Source organism: Dermacentor albipictus, chromosome 5, assembly GCF_038994185.2.
Source record: "Dermacentor albipictus isolate Rhodes 1998 colony chromosome 5, USDA_Dalb.pri_finalv2, whole genome shotgun sequence".
Lineage (NCBI taxonomy): Eukaryota > Metazoa > Arthropoda > Arachnida > Ixodida > Ixodidae > Dermacentor > Dermacentor albipictus.
In genome coordinates, this window is record NC_091825.1 from 111,750,528 (window position 1) to 111,775,187 (window position 24,660).

The 24,660-nt window shown below is 49.8% G+C and overlaps 1 protein-coding gene and 1 long non-coding RNA gene across 2 annotated transcripts in view; one reads left to right on the forward strand and one right to left on the reverse strand.

Annotated features, from left to right (window-relative positions):
* LOC135897038 (uncharacterized) overlaps window positions 1-24,660 on the forward strand; it is a 398,744-nt gene that overhangs the window by 77,860 nt on the left and 296,224 nt on the right. The window lies entirely within an intron of this gene.
* LOC139060041 (protein Wnt-5b-like) overlaps window positions 1-24,660 on the reverse strand; it is an 82,639-nt gene that overhangs the window by 56,412 nt on the left and 1,567 nt on the right. Inside the window, exon 2 of the mRNA XM_070538772.1 lies at window positions 16,837-17,047. Within this exon, the coding sequence (XP_070394873.1) occupies window positions 16,837-17,047 (211 nt within the window). The remainder of the gene's footprint in view (window positions 1-16,836; window positions 17,048-24,660) is intronic.

A 24,660-nucleotide genomic window follows, 5' to 3' on the forward strand; every position in this document is an offset into this window, starting at 1 on the left:
TACCGCTCTGTAGTGTACGCGCTTTGTTCGTGCTTGTCTCCCTTTCTATCTGCCCCTTCTACACTGTTTCTCTTTTTATCCCTCTTAACCCTTCCCCCTGCACAGGGTAGCCAACCGGAACTACCTCTGGTTAACCTCCCTGCCTTTCTCTGCATTATTTTCTCTCTCTCTCTCTTTTCTTTTTTTTTCTTATTCGTGTTGCTAAACTGAATTGCATCGAGTGGCTTATAAATTCACATATACGTCGAGTAGAATGCATTCCCTCTTAATGAGAGCGGCTCGCGTGACGTTAGGAATTAGCGTGTAAAACAAAGTGAATTCATTCATTTTTCTCTTTCAAAGCTCACGCAACTCGGCGAAGGTGACGACTGTCTGAGTGCAACCTGATGAAGCGAGCCTGTACGCATGTGTGGACACAAGCGCAGGCTTCAGCGTGCTCGGCTTTACCAACTCGCGGTATTACGCGCCGGAACAACGCTCAAGACTTACGACAAAAAAAAGAAAAAGAAATACGACGCTGTAGCTACGCCATCACCAAGGCGGCAAGAGCTGAAGAGACCTCGGCACTCTCCTATACGAAGCAGTAAGACTCACAAGCGGCGGTAACCGCGGGCTTCTGATCTCGAGATACACGCTCTATGGCAGGCTCTGCCCCACTTCTGTCCCCATTCTCCACATCATTGGGCTTGAAGGAACCGGAAAATAAATTTTTCAAAAACGAATAGGAGCTAAGCGCTCGTGTCCACACCCAGCGTGTCACGCCTCCTTCAAGATAAAGGCGGCAGGACGTCGTCCGCTGGGGTCTGGAAGCCGCGGCGTGGGCACCGAAGACAAAGGGGACGCTCGGGGAGATTCCCGCAAGCCTCTCGTCGTGTACGAAGACGAGAGGTTAAGGGGTCTTCCTGTGCGCACGCACGCGCAAGCTACGCGGCTTCGTTTGAGGCGCGATGTGAAGAAGGACGCAGATATAGAGGTCGGGCCTGCAATGTGTTACACGAGATTGGCTTTTGCCGAGCGTCCGCTGGGTCAAGTGGGCGGATGTGAGCTTTTCTTTTCTTTGGCGACGGGCGGGGCACTTACCACAAGCACGCCCGTGGGCCTCTCGTTAAGAAGCGGGTGCTCGGCGGCACGTCATTCTATAATGTGGCCAAGAATGCTAGCTGACATCTCTTGCGCTCTCTCTCTCTCTCTCTCTCTCTCTCTCTCTCTCTCTCATTCTGTTGCTTTACGGATGCTCTCGAGCGACTTGATGAGCCTGTCGCCTTAATCATTCACGCCGGAACTTGCAGCTGCGACGTGCGAAGTAACTTCAGACTGGCATCCATGGGCCAATTTATGCTCCGGCGGACTTTCGTCACTTGGCTCGACGCGCTGATCGCGGCGTGCGTCGGCGGCTTGCTTGCTCGAAGCGAGCGGCGCGCTGTGTGGCTACGTTCCGGTGTTCTATAGGCCTGCAATAAACTAGAAGATCGTTTGTGCGAAACTTGTGGGCATCGCATGGATCCAGGAATAATAGCATCAGCCCCCCGATTGAGAACGCCGATATATAGTCTAAGGTAGTCACTAAAGGCAATACATTGTTTGTCAGGCCCCTATATACCAGAGCAACCAAGTTCGCAAAGGAGCTCTCATATGTATATAGACACCGTAAGAAATCAAGGGACATATTTTGTAACATGACCTCGTTGCACAATATGAAAGGAGGGCTAGCGATATGCTAAGTCTAAGTTCATCACACGGTATCTACCGTAGAAGCACGTAGTGAAAATGTGTTTTATCATATGACGTGAACCGACTGGTGGCAATGACGTTCCTCGAATAACATTGGTCAGCGGACGGCCTTTCGATAGCGAGTCTTGTTGTGAAACAGGAACGAGTATTTCATTTGCTACGCGTGCCCCCTGTTGTTTCGTTTTCTTTCATGCCGTCAAATTTGTAAATCAAAGAACATATTGCGCAAATACGTGCTCATCTGACGTAACACGCAGTTCTAACGCTTTCCCGACTGTGGAGATGTGAAATATAATTTCATATTTGACATGAGGTCATTCTGACGACTCTATACCGGTTGCCTTGCCCGTGGTAAAAGCTCGGTAATCCTCCATGCGTTCAACCTATATGCGGGCGGTTGCGTGTGACGTGGAGTCACCACGAAACGCCCTCATTCCCACACTGACTATAATATACCGCCGCTTTCTCCCTTTCTTTCTTTAACGTGCTTGTCTTCATAGGCGGTCTTCCACCACGGCGCAAGCGGGTATACGTTCCCGCACACAGTACCGCAGGCGGGATCGCCGCCGACATATTTGGCTCCCTCGTAAACATTCCCGTCGGCTGCGTACACGACGCGCCGCGCGAAGGATTAATGACTCTTGTCTGGCCACAGTTTACACGACCGCTGAACAGCGAGACGGGGCAAGCCGCGGTGCCGGCACGGCATGCCTTCGCAGGCCGAGACATGACAGTACGTACGCGTACACGCATATACCCCTCAGCGTGTGTAACGCTGCGCCAGCGCCGACGACGGTGCTCTCACTTCCGCGGTAGCGCGGCTGCAGCGACACGCGCACTGGAAGAAGCGGCTACAGGCGCCCTGCATGGGAGAGGAATCGGGCTCGATGTCGTCGACCCCCCTCGCGCTGCACGTCGCACGCACGCACGTCTTGGGGCAGTCAGGCTGGCGGCCTGCCTGCAGGATTGTCGCTGGTATATACACAGCCGCGCGCGCGTGTGTGTGTGTGTGTATGGCGACATGCCGGCGCTGCAACGGCGCGCGCCGTTACACGCCCGCGCTCTGTGCGCGTGTATTAATGCCGTGGTTCCGTCCATCACGAAGTGTCACGGGGAAGGCTGTCGCACGCGCGCGCGACGCCGCGGCACGGCCGACGAGGCGTCGGCGTTCGTTTGCCGAGAGAAGTTGGTGCCTTTTGTTCGGCCTTTCTGCGCCCCCGCCGCTGCTGCCCGCCTGTGTACGCGACGCTTCCGATGCCGACGCGGCGGGCGAGCGAGTTGCGGAGGCGAATGCGGCCGACGCCGGAGAGCGGGACATCTGCGCCCTGCCTGCCACCTCCGTGCCGTCAGTGTACTCCGCGCGGTACGCCGCCGCTCCCGCTACCGCGGACAGCTGCCCCCTGTGTCCGGTAGTAAAAGTCATCGACAACCCCCCCCACGCCCACCCCCTCTAGTATACGCTGGTGTAACAGAGGAGAGAGAGAAGGGAGGAAGCGGGAATAGGGGAAGGGCAGCCACCGAGCGAGAAAAGGGGCTCAATCCTGAGGAAATAGCGTGGCTTGTCCTTCAAAGAAGCGTCCGTTCCGCGGACCCTGCCACGCCCAAGTGAGCTGGCAACCGCTCTGGTGAAATAAAGGTGCAAAGGTGCGCGTCATTAACCTCGCAGATTAGCCGGCGCGCGAAGCCCGCCTTCGTCGTCGTCGTCGTCGTCGTCGTTGTTGTTGTTGTTGTTGTTGTTGTTGTTGTTGTTGTTGTTGTTGACCTGAGTGCCTATGTTCCATTTTGCAGATACCCAGTCATGGCCACTCTTGTGGTTACCGCAAAAGGAAACAGTTTTGGGTATACTAACGTTTCTGACGTTGTCCAATGGTGTAAAAAAATAAGTTGATCAAGAACGGTCTGTTAATAAATAACGGAAGCAGACGAAAAGATAGGGCTCACCAACGTATTCGTTTCGTTTCAATAAGACAGTTCGGGGCTTCGGTGCAAACGTTTCTGCGACTGAACTCAAGGACAGAGGCTCAAGAAAAAAAGGAGCACGACAACGCCGTGCCTTCAAACTCTCACTGTCTTGCATTTTCGTTGCGGAGAAGATATATGCTCCTGTTTTATATTTTGGGAAAAACGAATGATCAACAATACAGCAGTTACCGTCGTTGCTATACATTTTAGGAGTGGAACAATGCGCAGTCTATGGCAAGCGCGGGTTGCTTTTTCTTGTCAATAGCCCTTTTTCTTGACTCCCAAGTCTACGTTTCAATATAACATGTTGTTTCGGAGAAAATAGCATAGCATGGAAGAAGCTTGGACCAAGCACTTGTTTATTTGGCGAGCTCAGATGCGTTAGGGGCCTCAGGTTGATCTCTATTCGTCGTACATAATATAATCCTGAGCAGAACCCCTTCTATAACATAATTCTGGTAATAATATGTCCTGCATGCTCACGTGAGGCTTATCTCGAAATACCTCGGCGCAGGCCATTATTCACAAGTCGCCAGTTTCCCTTCCCGATTCGCCAAAGAGCGCATACCAACTTCATTATGTAGAGTACATATCGTATCGGTTTTCTGCTGTAGACCTGGAAGCTGCCCGCAAAAAGAATAATGCGAATAGCACTCGCTTACGAGCGAGAAAAGTTTGTTCCGTAATCTCTGGTGAATAATAGAAGGAACTCGTCGGGACAGGCGGCTTGCCATCTACGAATTACTCCGCGCACTAGTGATAGGTCGTGTAGCATGGAAGGCGAAGATGCGAAATGGAAGGACAGTGGTGCAGTTTGTTCTCGATATATATAAGAGCAGAGGTGAAGTCCCATTCCTTCGAGACGCCCGGGGAAAATATGATATCGCCCTTCTGCGTTCGTACTGCTTTCTTGTTCACAAAAGAGCGGAGGTATAAGGCCGAACTCTTTCGAGACGTCCCGAAAAAAGAAAAAAAAAACATAATCGGGCATTTCACTACTGCGTTTGCATTGATTAAGAAGAAAAAGTACACGCCTGCGCAGATCAACCTGATACTTCTCCGTGAATGCAAGAGTGAGATTCTCAACAAAACAAATGGTGAGGGGGGTGGGGGAAATAAAACATTTACTGATAGATTAGCCAAAGAAGCACAATTTTGTATATTTATATTTCGAAACAATCGAGAATCTAACCATTGCAACGAAGACAGCGAAGACAGCCATTGCAACGAAGAGAACTTGCGAAGACAGCCTGTAGGTCGATCGATAACAGTTAATTTCGAAGCACGCAGAACCACGAGCACGAGCGCTTCGCCCCGAGTGATTTCACGTTTAGCCGCGCACCCCAAGTTCCCGGAGAAAGTATACGTATAGCCGAAAAAAATTGGCCCCGCGAGGCGTCCTCCGTACGCTGCAAACCCGCGACACCCGTAATCTGAAACCATCGCTCTCGTTAGCGATATCTTTCGGATCAAAGCGCCAGCTAGTGGCCACCGTTGGCAACACAGAGTCGCCCCGGTCAGACACCGATGCCGCTTCTCTATTTAGGCGACATCTCCAGATGCTCAAAAAAACGGTGTCGGCTCCACCGTCTCCCCAGAACCAGAGCCCTGGGCAACGCTAATCGAAGCCAGCTATCGACCCCTCAGTGATCAAGCGCGATGAAGAACGGAGATTACGACGGGCTCACAAGCCTCGGAGCGATGATCCCGTCGCTGAAAGCGCGTTGACTCGAAAGAAATGGACTCGCGCTACGACCTCGTTTATAGCTCGGTGAGCAATTATAGTGGTCGCGCTGTGCGTTTAATATTTTTCATTTAGTTTTGCATTTCGCTACGAGAAAAGCTACGCAGAAGCGTTGCGTACGTAGCCGCAAGCGCACAAGTCGTAACTCATACTCTTTGTCCTATACGTCCACTGCGCATGCGCAGTGGTCGTGAGAAACCTGCCCGCACGAGGTTGTTGGCCGACCGATTTTGTTGTTTGTGTATACGAGCTCAGAAGTCTCAAAGGTTGCCGACTTAATTGCGTAGAGTGTAACACGTGGTCAAAGTATATGCCGTCTATAGGAGACTTTTTTGTGTATGAGCGAAAAGGGGTTTGTTTTAAAAACACTGTTACAAAAGCATAGCTAAATTCCAACGGTCGTCGAACGAGAGGTGTATAGCTGGAGTCAAGGTTTCGACAAGGGCCTCCAGTGACTCCCCTTACAAATAATTGTTATGGGGATTCTGTTATATATTTTTAGTTAGTTTTGTTTTCTCAAATTGAGTTCTTCTTGTGATGCGATAGAATCTACCGTAAAATTTTTGTTTGGGCGACATTCCTCGTTTGCAACAAAATGGTCGTTCGAGGTGGTTGGCTGATTTGAATCCTAAAAAAAAAAAAACGCCTTTCAAGCGCAACAAAAGAGAGCACACGAAGGCACGACAGGACAAATTGCCTTACTCTTTTCTTGCTTCGTTATACTGTCTTTCGTTGCGCTTAAAAACGTTTTCGAGATTCCCTGTTCGACCACTCTTGATGACTTCAAGTCTCCATGCTACTGTGTATGTCAGTTTTTCCCGAATAGCGCAATTGCGTCACATCCGCAAAATTGATATTGAAGAAGTTGATATTACTTGCGCGATAACTGGTAGTGTGATGCTAGCCAATTAACATAGCTTCACTTATTCACCAACATCCTAGTTCCACCATCAAAGTGCACGCCACCATGCGGGATGCTGTGTGCGACAATGTTCGGATGTCTCATAGCCTGTAAGCGATACTTCTAACCGTCACTAAATGTACAGAGACAAGGCATGTCCAACAAGACAAAGCATGTTCTATATTGGATAGCTCATACCCCTTCCTCCCGAATACTTTGTTTAGCGCAAAGACAGACACAAGAAAGACGACAGGACAAGGCGCTACTCTCAACTGAGTGGAGAGTAGCGCCTTGTCCTCTCGTCTTTCTTGTGTGTGTCTTTTTGCGCTAAACAAAGTATTCATGGATTCGCACCAACTAGCCCGCCAACGCATTGTGCTGAACTACCCTTCCTCCTGCTTAGTTTCGAAGCCCAACGCCGGGTCATCCGGCGGGCTCGAGACATATTACGGTTAGCAGAGAACCCGGACTAATTGGGCTCCTCCCAGCGAGCACTACCACCACCCAACCAATATAAAGTAAGCTTTTTTTTAAATTTTTTTCCCTCTGTCTCTACTGCGTAGGGGGTAGCGAACCGACCTCATGTCCGGTCGACCTGCCTGCCTTTCTATCTCTATTCTCTCTCTCCTCTCTCCGGATTGGATATTCGGGTCCACCGGCATTCGCACTCGCGACCCTTGCTGCACAGTGTTCGGTAGGCTTCAGTCAGTACCGCTGTTCCGGCTTCGCGTCACCGGCTATACGCGTGTTATGTGCCCACGTATGCGTGCCTCCGTGCCGTTGACCTCCGGCGAGTGCCATTGCTCCTTTTCTCTTTCTGTTTTCCCGATCTGCGAGCATGTGTCGTCCATCCGCTCGCGCAGCTGCTGAAAACGAACAAGAGAGCAAGCACGAGCGCCTTCCCCTCCCCCTCGGACGGCATTAAACGTCCTCCGCAGAAATATTGAATTTGCGCCGTTCTTCAACCTCCCCGCGCCGCTCGTATAAACGGCGTCGATGCCACTTCCACCGCCACCGTGCACGGGCACTGTCGACGTCTCCACACCCACCGGCGCGGCATCGGTCGAGCGTGCGTGTGTATATTTAAACGCAGAAGGAGGTGGTAAGGAACAGGAAAGAAAGAAGGCGAAGCAGGACCTGTATAAACACTCTGTTCGTTACACTCTGCGTCTCATACAAAGGTGCGAGAAGACTGTTAGCTCGCACCTTTCCCTCTCTTCGCATGCATATATATCTATTCCTCTGGGAACTTCACGTTTTCTTTCTTTTTCTCTCTATCTCTCTTTCTCTTTTCCTGTCGTCTGCTGCGTTCAACGTGCGTGCAGACGACGACGATGACGCAGTGCTGGATAGCCTGCAGCACGCAGCCAACCAGCCAGCGTTGAATGGCGTTGTACCGCGGAATGCCGAAGGAGCTGCGGGAGCAGCTCACGACCCTTGGTGGAAGGCAGGTTCTCTTCTAAATGGCCGCTCCTCTACCCCCTCCACTGAGAATAAACAAACATCGCTGCCTCGAGTCGTAAATCAAAAAGGTCCGGGGCCCGGGAGAGGGCGTCCCGAGGGCTGGCAGGGGTGTACGCGGCGCGTTTTGGGAAGGTGCGAGGCGCCTGCAGGCTCCTCGAGCGAGCGAGCGAGCGAGCGAGCGGGACCGGCAAACGTTTTCCATGAGCGCGCGCGCGCGCACCGGGCCAACAACGGCAGCGGTCCCGTGCCTCCCGACAGCCAAGAAGCCAGCCAGCAGGCAGCCAGCCGTTCCAATTGCCTGGGAGCAGATTGTGTACTTCGGAAGCAGGGGCGCAATGGCTACGGCTGCGGCTTTGGCCGCGTCGGCCACTTCTCGATATAGCGCCAGCCGTGGCGAACAAATGCCGCGTCAAGCAGAACTTGGAGTTGCGGGCCTAATTATAATCACCGATCCTGTCTGATGAGAAAATTACGACTTGAACCCCGTCGCGAAGGGCGAGGGTGCGTGGCGGGAACGTATTGGGCTCCGGGGGGGGGGGGGGGGGTGATTGGTTGAGGTAGAAGGTCGAGACGGGGGCGAAACGAGCGAGAGTGTGAAAAACAAATATGTTGCGCCTTGTTGCCGGTTATGGTTACCTGGTTACCTGCGTGTTGCCAGTCGGAGAAGAATGAATGGCTACACGACCTCAGGGGCATGCTTGGTATGTCGCCTGCGTATTGCGTCAGAGGCTCTCAGACAGAAGGTATGCGTCTCCCTGTCTTGAGGTTTCAGACCTGGAATGCGCACACGCTCTTCGGCAGGGTCTAGTGGGGGGGGGGAGGGGGAGGGGCTGCCTAACCCTTTCCCCTGTTCCTGCCTGATTGGAGGGAAGTCGCCCTAAGACATCTTGAAAATTGGCCCTGGGAAATAGATATGGAGTATTTTTTTTTTCAACTTGCACTAATGAGAAGACAAGTATAGCCTCCCTGAAATTCTAAAGTTTCTGTTTTGTATAGGACAGTTTAATGGAGATAAATTTCACAATAACTATGAGTTTACATGTGTTTAGTCTATGTATCTACATGCTAAAATTCAACGAGATACAGCAATGGGGACCTGACTTCTTGAAAAGTGATGACGAGTCGCTTCCCATACGATCAACGTCATTCTATAAATAAGTGGCGTTACATCTGCTTAGTGAACACGTGTCGACCACATGCGCTGACGGTACTTGTACAGTTTCTTAACGCACCAGTGAACTCCATCAAACAAGTCCACCCCTTTTGTATCGCACGAATTAACAGCAACCACCAGCGCGATCAATCGTTATACGGGTTTCTGAATCTACGTACAATGCAAGCTTTAATTTTCCTCAGAGGATCAGCACAAACACTTTTTTGGGCGATTGCACTCTCTTTTTTGGGGTTGCACTGTCATAGCCAAAGTGACAGGACCTCAGCGGTCGTATAAGCGGAAACACATGCTCCAGCCAGTGCAACAGATACAGTGGCACATCGTGGACAAAAAGAAAGAGAGAGAGAATAGTCAGCGACGTAAACAAGGTCATTATTGTCCACCAAATGATCTCTCGGGGCTGTAGGCGTGAAATCTACAGCAATCCACGCGGGTCACGCAAAACGCACCGCTTGAGAAACAACGAACACACAAAAAATGATGCGAACATTGCGTGAACTGTACTGTACACCGTGGAGGCGGTACAGGCGGTGAAATTACACAGGCGAAAAAGAGGAGAACGAAACAGAACGAGTGCTAATATGCAGGTTGAACACCGCAAAGCCTATATTCGTTCTCGACAAAGAAAGCTGTAGTTTAGAAAGAGAGTAGGAGTGGGCGTGTAGGTACAGCACGGGGTCAGCGGGGTTACACCCACATATTTCTTTTTTCCTTCTCGGTTTCAGGTCAAACACGACCAACATTAGCCGCTCTAGACGCCGAGGGGGTCGTCTAAAAACAAAAGAACAGCTCGCGAGGGTCAAGCCAGTTTGCGAGGTTAGAGCCCTATCTCGAATTTGCACTCTTCCCTCATCTCCACTCCACGTGACCTCGGCAGGGCCACGCGAAGAAACGAGCACCTCGTGGTAAGACAAACCAGACGGGGACACAAGGCAGGTGGGGGGGTCTAGCGAGAGAGGTCGATCCTGTCCCAAGCCGTGCTTGTGTAATAACGACCGTGTTCTGGGCAACAACGCCTGCGTGCTCTACATACGTGCAGAAGACGACATGTGGGAAGAAGCAGACGATAAAAGAAAATCTGGAAGAAAACTGGAGGAAGGAGCGTGCAGACGACGAGTTTGCGGGCGAGAAGGCGTGCGTGTGTGTGCGCGCGGTACGCGTGCAGGTTAAGAGGAAGGAGGCGAGTCTTTACTACGGGATATATATTCACGCGCCCGCACGCTCTGGCGGACCCTTGACCCCCCTCCCCCACCCACCTACCCCTGTTGGACTGATGACCCTTCGGATCGTCATAGTCGTCCGCGTGTTCCCCGAGCTCATCGCGTGCCCGCGCACCGCCCCGAACAAGCATCGATTGGCGCGCGGGCGCCCTAATGTTCGTCTCTCGCCCGCCGATGGCGTGCAACATGCCACCTGCCCCGCGAGCCCGTCATTTGTCATCGCGCCCCGAGCCCGGTGTTGGCGACGACGGAGGCGCCGTTCCCGCATGCATGCATGGCGCTGTAGCCGCAGCAGCAGCAGCAGGGGCGTGTGTCTCTGGCGTGCGTGCGTGTTTGCGCGCGTACGTGATGTGCGACGTGGGCCTTCTTTTGCCAGGAAACGTTGCGCGCGAGAGCGTAGGCTTTTGTAGTGTAGAGGCGCGAGCAGGGGTGGTCTCAACGGCGAGCGCACGCGTTGATCCCTTTTGTCCGTTCGCTGCTGCTGCTCCTCCTCAATTTTGCATGCTCTCGCCGAAGTCCTCCTGGCGCGCGAGCTCGTGACCCGCTCCGTGGCAGTTTGCGTAGGGTTGCCGCTCCGCGGCCCGTTGTGTACGACGCCCCGGTGTGGTGTCCGCAAGATGGATGGGGATGCTCTTGAGCGCGTTTGTCGAAGGCGCCCAAGTGTCACGTGGGAGTGGATACGAGTGCGGATTCGCTGCCGTGGTCTCGCTTTAGAAAAAAATGAAAAGATAAGCATCGTTATCGTCTAGATTCCACTGAATGTGGAGTGCATGATTCAGTGTGCGTTGTATATTCGCGGGTGGAACAGTTTCGAGCCCGGATATGGCAGGGTATTGGCGGCAAGCTATTAAAGTTCTTTGTCTGTCTGTTCTTATAAAGAATCTCCCTCCTCTCTCTCTCTCTCCCTGTCATCTTTGTTTTCCCCTTTCCCATTCCCCCGGTGTTAGGTAGCCAACCGGAGGTTATTCTGGTTAACCTCCCTGCCTTCTGCTTTTCTCTTTCCTTCCTATAAAGAATCTACGCAATGAAGTTCTTGCTACTATGGGGAGATTCCGTTAACACAGAAAATAATGCTTCTATATGTGCACGTAATCATAAAGAAATGTGAAAGTTTTGCGCAAGCCACTGTGCACATTAAGAAACCGTTACCGCAAGGAACCCGACTTCGTATCTTCTGCTCGATGCCGCCTCTGCTTGATCGTCCGCAGGGCTCCCAAAATGACTCTACCGTACTTGCGCAAGCGACTCATCCGAATGACCCTTTTACGTCTGGCGAGCATCTGACTTCGGTGCGTTTGTTTTCGAAGAGCCGAGGCAACAGCGGGGTATCTTTGTGGCACATGAAAGGGTGCCAACCGCCAGTCGTTCGGAGACCCGCACGTATCCACAAGTCGGCTATATTGGGCTCTGCCGAGCGCTTTACAGCCTGCAACCACATGGTGTGCGCCGCACTCGTGAACCCACACACGTATAAACCGGGCAAGACATCCCCCTCTCTATATCGAGGGGGGCGAAATAAGGCATCGAACTGGAATTCTGCAGTCATCTTGCTTCAAGCAACCTCTAGTAGCGTTGTTGAGGAGCCGTTCAGTCGCCCATCTCATCCCCGTCTCTTAATATGACACTACAAACAAAATTCTACACCAGTTTAGACCAAGAATACATTTCTTTAATAACTCCATGTTCTCTAATTTTGTGGTTAGATGTTTGATTATTGTGAAAGAAGACAAAGTTTCATATTTCGAATTTCGTTTCAACGCAGCAGCAGCGCCGACACGTGATTGTGACGTCACTCGTTTCAAAATGTATTCTCCTATACCTGTCGTTGTTTGGCTCGCTGTAATAGGCTCTTGAAACTTGATTAATGCAGTCTTTGGCTATTTTAGTCCATATCCGACGATAAACGAAACTTAATCAGGTTTGAGAAGAGGCCGTCAGAATCCATGACGTCACAGCGTGCGGTTGCGGGCACTTCAAGGCGGCGTCGCCACGTGTCTTCCCCTTTCTCGTTTTTCTTTCTTTATTATTTCTTTTTTGTGTGTATGGTTTCGTCATCCTCATCGTCATCAGCCTAGTTACGCCTACTGCAGGGCAAAGGCCTCTCCCATACTTCTCCAACTACCCCGGTCATGTACTAATTGTGGCCATGTCGCCCTGCAAACTTCTTAATCTCATCCGCCCACCTAACTTTCTGCCGCCCCCTGCTACGCTTCCCTTTCCTCGGAATCCAGTCCGTAACCCTTAATGACCATCGGTTAACTTCCCTCCCTGTATGGTTTATACCAAATCTTTTCTTACGGTGAGAGTGGGTTTTCGGTATTGCAGAAGGGTAATTTACTGACGCAGGTAAAGTTATTTTTTTCTCTCTTAAGTGTTACGTTAAACGCTTCTACAGGTATGAAACCTCAAAGGTATATGTAGTGCCAAGGATTTGCAACGCTGCGGATGCGGGCGTATGAAAAAATAAATAAAATAAAACGTTGTTGCATCTCCAGGCAACGCCCCCTCACCTCAATTTTATCATGATGATGACTATTTGGATAATTACTAAAGTCTGCACGGTGACCTATCTAAGGTCGTCTATGAAAGAGCGTACTAAGGAGAAATAATATTAACCCAACCTTAAGCCAGCATTCGAGCGGCTATAGGCTGAAGTGGTAAGTGAACTGTTGCCTTTTCTTGTACACTCGCTACGCTTCGGTGACACTTTACGGCCAGTGGATCACTTGAGCACACAAAGTGCATACAAGTATTCTTTAAAACGTACTTTGATCGTCCTTCAGACATCACTGAAATGCAAGTGTTTCTCAACAAAGGGGTCATATAGCAAGTCTGACATTTCGAAGGTATGTGATATCTTCAGTTGAGAGGTGTCCGGTGTCCTGCTGTCGGAGATGCCGAAGTAACGCCTCTGAATGAGGAACGCTTGACACATCTGAGAAAGAGATGGTTTAAACAAAGCTGAAGATGTCAACCCTGCTACAGGCAGGACTTCCAACTTCAGTTGCGGTGAATAAAGGTAAAATCAGACATCCACCCGTTCGTAGCAATTGCTAGAAAGGAAACCCATACGGGTTCCTCGTTCTGCGGGTGGATGTCTGATTTTCCCTTTGTTCATTACTTCTCTCCACCTTGCGGGTTTCCGCAGAACTACTACGTCATTCACTTGCGGTGTTCAGTGTGTGTGCGTGTGCGCGTGTCGACACACAAACACACACGCGCGCGCGCGCGCGCGATGGCAACACTTTCATCGTTTCATGTGCATCCGCAATTACAGACACAATGCAAACTTTGCAGACGTCCTCTGCTTAAAACATGTCCTGTAGCGCGGAAACCGCGGACGGGTCCCAGTGCCCGTCGTCCTAGTATGCAAGGGAGGGAGAACGTAAGTCTCTAAGAAGATGCACAAACCACCAGCAACAAAAGCGACGGCCTAAAGGTGCCTCGTTCCGGCAAGGTGGAAGAAGCTTTTTTTCACGTCTACGGCGCATGCGTGTACTCGGAATGATCTAAAGCTCCGGGGTCTTTTAGAAGAAGGAACGACGGGGAAAGCGAGAGGGGTCGGCCGGAGTGTCCGCGGGCTCCATGGAGCCTCCGTCTTCCTCGGCCTTTCGATCTTTCCGCGGACACCTTCTTCGTTATGCCGGCCACTTTTCCCTCCCTGACCGCTTCTTCTTTCTCAGGTGCCATGCAGCAAGCGACGACGAAGACGAAGGCTCCCCTTTCTTCCTCGCCAACTAGTGCCGCCGGCGGGGCCGTCGCCACCGTTTTGTGCGCTGTCTTTCGCGCCTCCTCCTTTCTTTCTCTCCTCCTCAGCCTCCTCCCGCCTGCCTGTTCCTGCGGCACAAACTCCGCACTCGAGGGTATACCGGTAGCCGCCCATTTTTTCGCCTCGCGGATAGCCAAGCTGCCGCCGCCGCCGCCTTACACGCATCCATCCACATACACACGCACACGCAGCGCCAAGTAGACGCGTTCTCGGCGTGGTGCGCGTTACATGCAAGGTCGTGTCGGAATGCCTTGCCCCTCCTGTTTAAGGGCCGGGAGACATCAAACGGACGCGCCGTTCGGCTTTTCGCGTTCGTTTGTCGACTACCAGGGGGGCGCGGCTGCTGCTCCTGCCTTGTAAGCCTGTATGGCCCTGTGTGAGTGTGTGTGTGTGTGTGTGTGGGGGTGATGCCGAGATGTATACCTGAGCGCTGGCAGACGCGGAGCGTACGGGAAGGACGCGCGGCTCTGCCTCTGTAGAGCTATGCCGCCGACGAGGCCGTCACCTCCGTTTCGAGCAGGTTTCGCGAGTCTTTTGTTGCGCGGGTGGTGCGAGCATCTTCTTGCAAGCGTCGTCGTCGTGAGAATGATGACGTCTGTGATGACAGCCCGCGCGGTGTCGCTCGACTCGGGTATAGATCTGAGAGGTGCCGGAACGAGATATGCGCCGAAGGCGCTCCTGGACCGTGAAGTCGTCGTCTCGTGAACGGCGTCTGTCGCTTAGTGTCGCGTGTTGGGGAGGCGGTTGCGGACGATCAGAGCATGCGTCGAAATTAAAGGACGGGGGAGGGGGGGGGGAGGCAGTCGTTCTGTGCATATGACATCGATTGATGTGCACGTCGGTGTAATTGAGAGTTGCGGAAAGACAAGGACGAAATGAAAACGAGCGAAAGAGAAAATATGGCAAAGTCTGACGCACTATGTCGTTCATGAACGATAAGAAAGAGATTCAAAGAGCCCGATTGTTGTTAGACACAACCGCATACGGCCAGTAGAAAATGAAACCAAGGAAAGCATAGGGGAAATTAATTGTGGTTTCAATCCAAATGTAAAAATCGACCGAGCTACGGTGGTAGCAGTTCTCCTGTCCACTTTCTTCGGTATTTGTTACGGGCACTTAATCCGGCCTTGGAAGTGTTATCCAGCGCCATACGTTGCTTGTTTTGCGTGTTCTAATTTCTTATTCGTAATTTGCGGACGCTTACCAGCAGTTACCGAAGCGTAATCAGGAACTGCCTGCTGGCGCAACGCGATGCATCGCTGCGCATGAGGCGAGAACACACGCTTGTTGTCCAAGAGCGAGAAAGCATATAAAATGTGGATCCTGGGCATCCATCCATCTTTTTAAATGTTTGTAAAGGTATTTCCACATTACAGAAAGCAGGAAGAAGTGATCTTTTCCCCTCGTTATTCAAAAAAGAATGAACTACTTTCTCTGCCGTACTTAAAATGTAATGTTCGATATGATGTTCGTGCCTTAAAAAGAAAAAGGAAACACGCAGCATCCATGCGCCGTAGCGGAGAGCGGCGAGACCGCTTTTGCATTTTTTTCAACCCCCTTCTGTCATCAAACGGCCACAGCGAGCACAAATCTCAACGTGCTCTTTCACTGAATTGGCAATGGGGAAAATTTTTACACATTGTCTGTCAAAACCTTCTTCGGCTACTTAAGCCCGCTGCCGTAACTTCGGCCGCAAGCCCGCCTGATATACCAGGCGGGCTTACGGTATTCCGTGCCTGCTATCCCGGTATACCGGGATAACAGGCACGCAAGCGCCACTATCTCTCGCGATATCTGGGCATCATCAGGGGTCACTGGAGTATACCCAAACATCTTCAGAGCCCCCCCTCCCCCCCCCCCCCCCCAACACGCGGTCGAGCGACTGTATTGTTCACAGGTGCCGCGGCTTTTCGAAGAATTTCGCGAAATGATCCGCACCTCTCATGTCAAATGGCTGCACGGCGTTTACTGATTGAAGTCTATATATACTGTCTAGGATTACGCAAACATGAATTAAACATTATTTGCGTGGTACCGTTGACGCAGCTTGCAGGTCAGCCAGGTCGTCTTTCATCAATGTTTGAGTCGTCATTCGCGCTTGAGAGAGAGAGAGAGAGAGAGAGCAAAGAGAGGAAAGGCAGGGAGGTCAACCAGACGAGCGTCTGGTTTGCTACCCTACACTGGGGGAAGGGGAACAGAAAGAGGAAAGCGAGAGAGAGGGAACACTGTGTGTGCACGCAGCAAAGCGCCTGGAAACTGGTCAAGTCTAAGCAAGTGCTCCGCCGATACGTTAGGCTGCCGTCATTCTGCTGTCTGAAGCTATATAACCTTGGTGCTTCCCCATAGCTGGTGAGGCACGTTGAAGTCACCAGTGAAGACCAAGGAGCCGGTGGGCGTCAGCAGTACGTTGCAATGCATGGCGGTATATCGTTAAGCTAAACCCCAGCAAAAGCGTGGCAGTTTGGGCGAGTTGGTATGTCATGACTGTTTTAGGCTTGTAGCGCAGCTCAGAAAAAGTAAAAAAGGGGGGAGATAGGGGTTACACGATTACCCTATTACCCTTATACCTCCTTCCTTTTTTGCTCTTTCTGAGCTGCGCTACAAGCCTAAAACAGTCTAAACCCCAGCCTCTTTGACTTGAATGAACGCTGATGCCTCTGTGAAAAGTCGCGCTTGCAGTGCCTACAAGAGTGCCGCATATACGAGCACGTATAGTATACATACAACTTCAACAGCCACGCATCGCTTGCGTATACGTGAATGCGCCCCCATGGAGCGTCCATTTGCGTGCCCTTAATGTTTCGGCCAATGAGGAAAAGAAATGTCCGACACGCGCGCTCACTGGAGAAACAACAGGAAGAGCTCACTCACATCCACGTTCCCAGGGACATGGCGGCGGGTGGCAGGCCCGCCATGGCCAGCGCGAGCAGCACCATGCAGCCGCGGGCCATCGCCGACGCGGACGGCACAGACGCCGTGGAGGCGGCGGCGGCGGCAGCGCCCGGCATCACGCGTTGTTTCACATCTTCCGCCGTGCCGTGCCTCCGTTCCCGCGGTGGTGCACCGTTGCCTGATGGAGATCCTGCGATGGGATAAAGAGACGAAGCGGCGTGAGCTGCAACAGTCGTTTTTTTAGCAGGGAAGAAGTTTGGGCGTGTTGGTGGGATACATTCAGACTGGGATACATAGCGCAAAAAATGTCACAGAGACAAGCAGAACACAGGACGAGCGCTAAGACTTAGCGCTCGTCCTGTGTTCTGCTCGTCTCTGGGTCATTTTTTGCGCTATGTATCCCAGTCTGAACAGTCGTTTTTTATTTATTTGTTTGTTTGTTGTTGTTGTTGTTGTTGTTGTTGTTGTTGTTGTTGTTGTTGTTGTTGTTGCTGCTGCTGTTGTTGTTGTTGTTTCGTTAGCCGCGTGGAGATTGGAGAGGGTTTGTGAAGCCCACGCGTCTAGAGAACGTCGAGAAAAGGGTGCACACCAAGGTGTCGGGTACGGCAAGGAAGAGCAGGAATAAACTTTATTAGTAGAAATGAGCTGACGGTAAAATCGTCCGAGGTGGGCGGCAAGTCCGAGGTGGTCGGGTACGGCAAGTTGGACAAATTTGATCGGATTGCATTATGGCCGATACGTTGCGAAAAAAAAGAAGGGAAAAGAAAAGAGTAAGGAAGGACGCCAGCTCGGACAAGAAATGGACGAAGTTGTTTTATTTATTTAACACTCTGACTCTCATAGTGCGTAGTGGCACGGGAAGCGGGGGGGGGGGGGGGGGTTAGTTTTATTTTCTGTGAGTTCTTTTTCCTCATTTTACACCACTTTAACGAATGTCATTGTGCATTCCTGCGATACTATGGTGTAGTGAGCAGGGCGTAGACTTATTTTTTTTTACATATTTACATAGTTTACATATTAAATTTTACATTTCAAATTCGTTTTTAAGCCCACCAGAATTGTGTCACTGTGAGTTAGGTAAACGCACGCTTTGGAGAGCCAGTGGCACGCTAAAATTTCAAGAAGTGACAAGAGCTTGGAACTTTGCATTTTGTGCAAATTTAAGATCAGAGTGCAAAAATACGCTTCAGTGTGGAGCGCGCGTCCCATATTGAATGTTCGCAAGGAAAGAGAAAAGCAGAAGGTAGGGAGGTTAACCAGAATAACGTGCGGTTGGCTACCCTACACCGGAGGAATGCGAAAGGGGGAAACAAAGATGACAGGGAGAGAGAGGAGGGAAGGAAAGAAGGAAATTAGCGGTGAGTTCGCTGACGCGTGTGGTCTAATAGTAAATGCACTAATAGTCACAGACGTTCACACGAGCCCGTCGAATTGTATCTGAGCTCTGAAACTACACCCTCAGGATAAAATTTAAAGCCAGAACTGGAGACGCAGCTTTATGAGAGACGCCACCGATTTAGCATGGCCCCGCTTCGTGTTGACTACACTGCAGCTAAGGAACAGCAGCCTTTTTTTTTTTTTTTACCTAACATCAAATACAATGTTTACGTCAGTGCTCAAAGCCACATCGGAATTTTCCGCCAAGCTTGGCCGTGAGGCACGTACTCTTTTTGTCTTATACTTCCATTACAAAATTTAATGATCTTGTGCGATGTGCGAACGCGATTCTGATGAAGCCGTACTGAGAGATCTCTTACGGGAATTCACTTATTGCGCCGATAAACTATTTTTCAAGAAGCTAGCTTTGGTAACACAGTGGAGGGTAATTTCGGTTGGTTTATGCTTCCATATTTTTTTTTTTTTTACTCTGCACGAATAACCGGACTGACTGGTGATGCTGCGGCTGCAAGGTGTCTTGAAAAATAAAGGAGTAAGGATCTAATACTATTAGGAATTACTAACCAAAGAGAGCCTCAAATATTCAGAAGAGCTGGCTTTCAGTGCTTCGTAATTGCCGAGCAATTTTCCAGTGAGATCAATAAATACGTAAAAAAAATTACTAGTAGTTCCTAGAGGACGTGATGCACCTTGAAAGTGTAGGTAGGAAAGTATGTGTTCTACTTCGCATCACCTGACTGCGCAATATCTGGAAGAGTACAGAAAACTGCGAGCGCAACAACGAAACCAGTAGCCTCGCGGTTGCTCACTTAACACAAAGCACCGATTAAAGTTTGATCGTAACCCACGACATACCGAGTAGCTTGACAGGTGTGTGACTAGGTTAACATGTCCAGCGATTATAAATATGCGAAGTGGGCAGTGGCGTAGCTAGGTCATGTGGCACCCGGGGCCCTTAGGTCTTCTGTCAGCCCCCCCCCCCCCCCCCACTGGGTGTAGCCAGCGGAAAGAGGGGTGTCTTCAGACGTATATGACACCCCCCCCCCTCCCTCACTGGCCCCTTGCACCCGGGGCCCACGGCCCCCCGCCCCCCCCCTGTTGCTACGCCACTGGAAGTGGGACTGAAGATGTCATCCCATAGCAAAGTTCCCCCGTCGTATTAAAAGCGAGAATCATTTGTTTTTTTTCACCATTTTTCAACTCTATCTTGGCGAACCAGGGTGCCACTTGAGAAAGAATTGATTGCCAAAATAAGGTGAAGACTGACTTAGCATTCTGCATTGCAGCCTGCCCTGAAAAAAAAAAGAAAAGGTAAACTATTTCATTTATTTCTTTATTTCTGTTAACCTCACGGCCAGAGGCATTATTGAGGGGAGCAGTACGTACTCCGAAGTGCGTGATTGCGGGGTTTGTTAGATTCCTGTTACTATAAAAATAGCTAAAACAGTACAAACGTAGAAATAACTAACAATGTGGGATAGCATAATACGTATAAACCTGAAACGAAGATGGATGCTCATTTTTGATTGGTTACCTGTTAATACAGCTTTATACAAGTCTATGCGAAACTGTTGGCGACTAATAGTCGACGTGGGAAGAAAAAAAAGAAAGCTGAAATATAATCAAAATGAAGCCAGGGGATAAGGAATACGTATGTATACCGCTACACAAGGCAAGCGTCCTTTGTCATGCTGCAATTTGCTACGCGTCCGCGTTATAAAGCAAAATATTTTAAGCACCCTTCACTGTCACTATCGCACTGATAGGGTCGAGTCATTGGCCCCAAGATCAAACACCGTCAGCTGTCGATGCACACTACAGACATGTAACGCCACTATATACAGATATATAGCGCAACTGACCGCGGTCCATACTCCGGACTTACGTCAGGTGCACTTCACTCCTCAGAGAGGCAGGACGCCTGTCGAGCGTGCTTCTGAACGACACTTTGTAATGTGGTGAACGCGATTAAATCATGGATTCAGGATATCAAATAGGTCCTACGTAATGGTAGCGTGCTTCTGTCACGTTTACCACTAAATCGTCAGGGATCTTTTTTTTATTCTCTCGTTGACAACTCCTCTGAGTTCTGGAATGATGTGCTTCCCTTTCCAGTCGGTGAGCGCTAGTTTATCCGCTGTTTCACTTTCAAACAAGTAAGCATGATTGGGCACCCACTGAAACACAATCTCGCGGTGGTATATAGGCTACTCCAGTATGGGTAACCAGACTGCCTAAGCTCCGGAGTTTTCACAATGGTTTTACTGCGTGACATTTTGTGCCCCAATAGCGCGTGCAGCGGTGACGTTAAATCTATTCACATTACATGTTTCTTAGTCGATTTACTCGAGTCAATAAACTTTTGCATGCAAAATGACGTGAAGTTCCGCAGCGGCCGTTGTTGAATTTGAATGATAAGACATCAACACACGATGTGCTGCAAATTAAGGATTGAAAAACAGCTGGTCAGTCGAACACCCGACAATTTAAAAAAAAAAGATTAAATTATGTGATTTTCCGTGCCAAAACTACGATTTTATTATGAGGCATGCCGTAGTAGGGTTATGGGTTAATTTTCACCACCTGGGGTTTTCTAAAGTGCGCCTAAATCTGACTGCACGAAGGTTACCGCATTTTGCCCCCCATCGAAACGCGGCCGCCGGATTCGAACGCATGGCCTCGAGCTGAACATCAAAGTCGCAGTTTTACGAGAGTCACGAATTTTTCAATTTATTTTCGAACGGAGTCACTTGAGTTCGCTACGCATCATCGCAGTGCCCACCATTTTTCGTCACTTCCACTTGTTGCACGATATTGTCTTCAGTAAAATTTTGGTGCGGAGGTGCAAAGCGACGTAATAGAAAATTTGTCCTCATTGGATGTACGGTGTCGCATTTAGATGCAGTGTCTCTTTCTAGCTGCTAAGTGAGGGAGCCAGTTCGCGCAGCATTGGTAACGAGGGTCCTAAAATTTAACGATGTAAAAACGGCACAAATCTTAAGAAGAAAGTGCCTGGAGCTTCCCTAGCTGTCGCGTCTGAGCGAGATGTCACAGGACAGGGGCAACATTTCTCACTTACTTTTAAAACTATTTCTGCGCGTTTATGCTCACTTTGCACCGGCAAACGAAAATCACATAGCCATTGAATAGTTCGACCACTTCCACACGACCAGCGAAGCAGAGCGTGATGTCGCTTAAAATTTTCTGAATGACAAAACCATTGACTCCTCATCAGACCTAAAGTTGTAATTAGGGATATAGAACTTGGCGTCTACGCGAAACCACAATGAAATTACCTCCTGATGACGGCTTTTAGCCCCATGAGCGGATTTCCACAGCGCTCATGGGGTTAACTGACCAATTGATCCTGAAATACAATTATAAAGACGTTCTTTGAATCGTATACCTATATCTGGTCGACGTTATTGCGAAACGTGGCAAGTTCCTCTTTTTTTTTCGTTCTCGTCTTGCGGTTTGAACGTCCATGTTGTTGTTCTACCCGCATCCATGTAAACTGTGTTCAGTGCATGGTGAAGACAAGAAACAGCTACATCGCAGCAATTTTATGCGCGTTTTCTTTCTTTTTCTAAAAGGTTATTTTGTGCATCCATCGCGGTGCATTTTCATGCACTTCGAATGAAGCTACCATCATACCATATTTTTCCTATGATAAGCATGCCCAAAATTCCTACTGTGAAAAAACAAATGAATATGTATGCAACCAAGTACTTTGTTTTGAACATGTCGCCAAGTGTGCGGTTGAAGCGCGTACGCTCCAACAGCACACACGGCGACATGTTGACTACGAATGTCGCAACGGCTAACACAAACGGAGACGCCGTTCTTCCATTCGTCACGTACGCCTCTATAATACACGTATATACTTCTACGCGAGCTACAACTCTGTTTTTGCCATTCTTCCTGTTGTACGGACGAGGGCTTCGCTCCCATACCGACCCGACGCTTCCCAGTGTGCACGCCGGTGTCTTTGGCGGCCAGACACGCGGAAGACTGTGGCCAGCTGTTTAGCTCCTTTGCGACCGCGGCTCAAGAGTCGCCAAAGGCATGACACTGCAGGGACCTGCCTAAGCAACTTCTCCAATGGACTCCCTATTGATCTCGCCTCACAGCACTCGCTTTTCACTGGAAGTTGCTGCGCGCCATGATGGTCCCTACGCCGATTCGTATACCTCAGCTACCCTGTCCATCAAGTCTTCAAACCTTTGGCACAATCGCACGACCTGAGAGACATCATGGACGCAACGCGGTCCGTGTCAGCCGACCTAAGCCGTGTTGCAACCGGCTCATTCTACGTACGCCACAAGTCACCAGGATGGCTCGAATTTTCTCCAAAGGGGATATATTGTAACGAAGCAGAAGATGCGCTTCTACATGGCCTTTCGCTGTGCGCAAAGTCGGAGCTCGTGCTTGGCCGAGCTGGGTTTCCCGTTGGTGTCCCGTGGCCTAAGTAAATCGCCTTGCGACGTAATTATCGAAAACAGGTACTCTGATTCAGTGATAAAGTATGAGCGTTTCCTGCAGTAAGAAAGGTTATCTAGAGATTTAAAAAAGTAACTTTCAGATATTGGTAATGGATTTAGAGCTCGAAAGTCAAACACAAATGTCAAATTACCACAGATTTCTGGTCTCTAATAAATACGAGAGACGGCGTTGTCTGCAAAGTCTAACCTCTGCAGAGTGTAGTAACTGCCATAACTATTGCTCTAACTATTAACTTGTTGTAGTCAATCATCCCGATTTCGCGGTACATCGACTGTGAGCTCATAAATCAAAACGGGGTGCTTCTGCGAAAAAAAAAAAAGAGAAAGCCGATATCACGTCTGTCTGCCTGAAAACAAAGTAAGGGTGCATCAGGAACTCTCGTTTTGAAAACAAAACTTTGAACACCGATTTTACTATGATGCTGAAGACTTCAAGCAATTCAGGTGGCCTCAAGGACTCAGGTGAACCAATTCCAAAGTTCGGTTTCGCAGGATGCCCAAAGAAATGGCCCGCTGCTTTTCTTTAGTCAGAAGGCGTAAATCACGAAAAGGTATACAAATACATAAAGACAATTGATGTGAACAAATTATTACATTTTTGGATGTTGTCACCACAAAAGTAACCCTCCACTAAAATAGCCTTCTTCTATTAGAAAGATTCAGGTCATACCAGGCTTAAGCATCCAGATGCCCCAATTCGGACGAGTTAAGACGCACGCAAACCTAAATTTACATTATCGCCTCGAAAACGAGATATTCTAGACTTCTTCCACACATCTCTTCCCAACTCGCATTCGGAGCACTTTCGATTAAATAAAACGTGGATAACAACAGTGTCACCACTTCATTGTTTTCCTGGTTCTTTCTCTTACAGTAGCGCTGCTCGAGCGTCATCAATAAGACCAGATCTTATCTCTCCTGAAGAAAAGAGGCCGCGTTTCGCCGATCGCGCTGTCAATTGAACAAAAGCAAGACCCACACACGAAAAAAGAAGAGTGGCAAGAAAGACTCTCTGGCTGAGGGGCATATAGGCAGTTCCAACCTACCTGCGCGCATGTTTTGAATTCGAAGCAAAACAAACGACCGCGCACACTTACGTATACGCTGTAACCTGCAGTGATGAATGATCATCGCTGCAAGGCTCCCAGTTGGGAATCTATGCCGCTTTCTGGGTAAGCGATGAGTGCTCTCGTTCTCGATCACTTTTGGATCGCTACACTATAAGCGAAGCACTGCGGGCGCCGCCGACTGTATCCAGAAAATCCAGTTCCATAATTGTACAGTGAGGGAAAACCAAAGCAGTCCGCGCTGCTTATCTGCCGCGGGCGACCTTGTAACTTTGACAACTCGCATGCGTCTTCGAAATGAAAGTTCGCCGTGCACTTGGGCCAAGTGCGTGTCGAACTGCTTCGATTGGCCTTTCGCTCGGCAGAAAAAAAAAAACGCGAATGATGTTCAGTTCAGAACGGTTGCTTGGTTCGAGGACAAGAACGATGGAAGTATATATTTTTGCCCAGCATAGCTTACCTTGTGGATAGCTCTTTGTGAAATTGCGAGCCACTAACGTGGTAAGGGTCAGTGTGGCGTAAAAAAAAGTGAATCATTTTGAATGAATTCTGGGGGTTTTACGTGCCAAAACCACCATTTGATTATGAGGGACGCCTTACTGCCTGCCTTTCACTGCCAACGAAATGTGGCTGCAACACCATAGCCGCCAAGCGAACGAATAATTTTGTACCTCGCGTCCCAGTTATTATCTGTTGTGTACACTTGCCTTAAGGAAGGGCTTACATTTGACAGAAGGGGTTGTCGTAACGAGTGGCAGCAACAGCTTCGTTAATTTGGTCATCACCCGCCGCGGTTGTTCAGTGGCTATGATGTTGGGCTGCTGAGCACGAGGTCG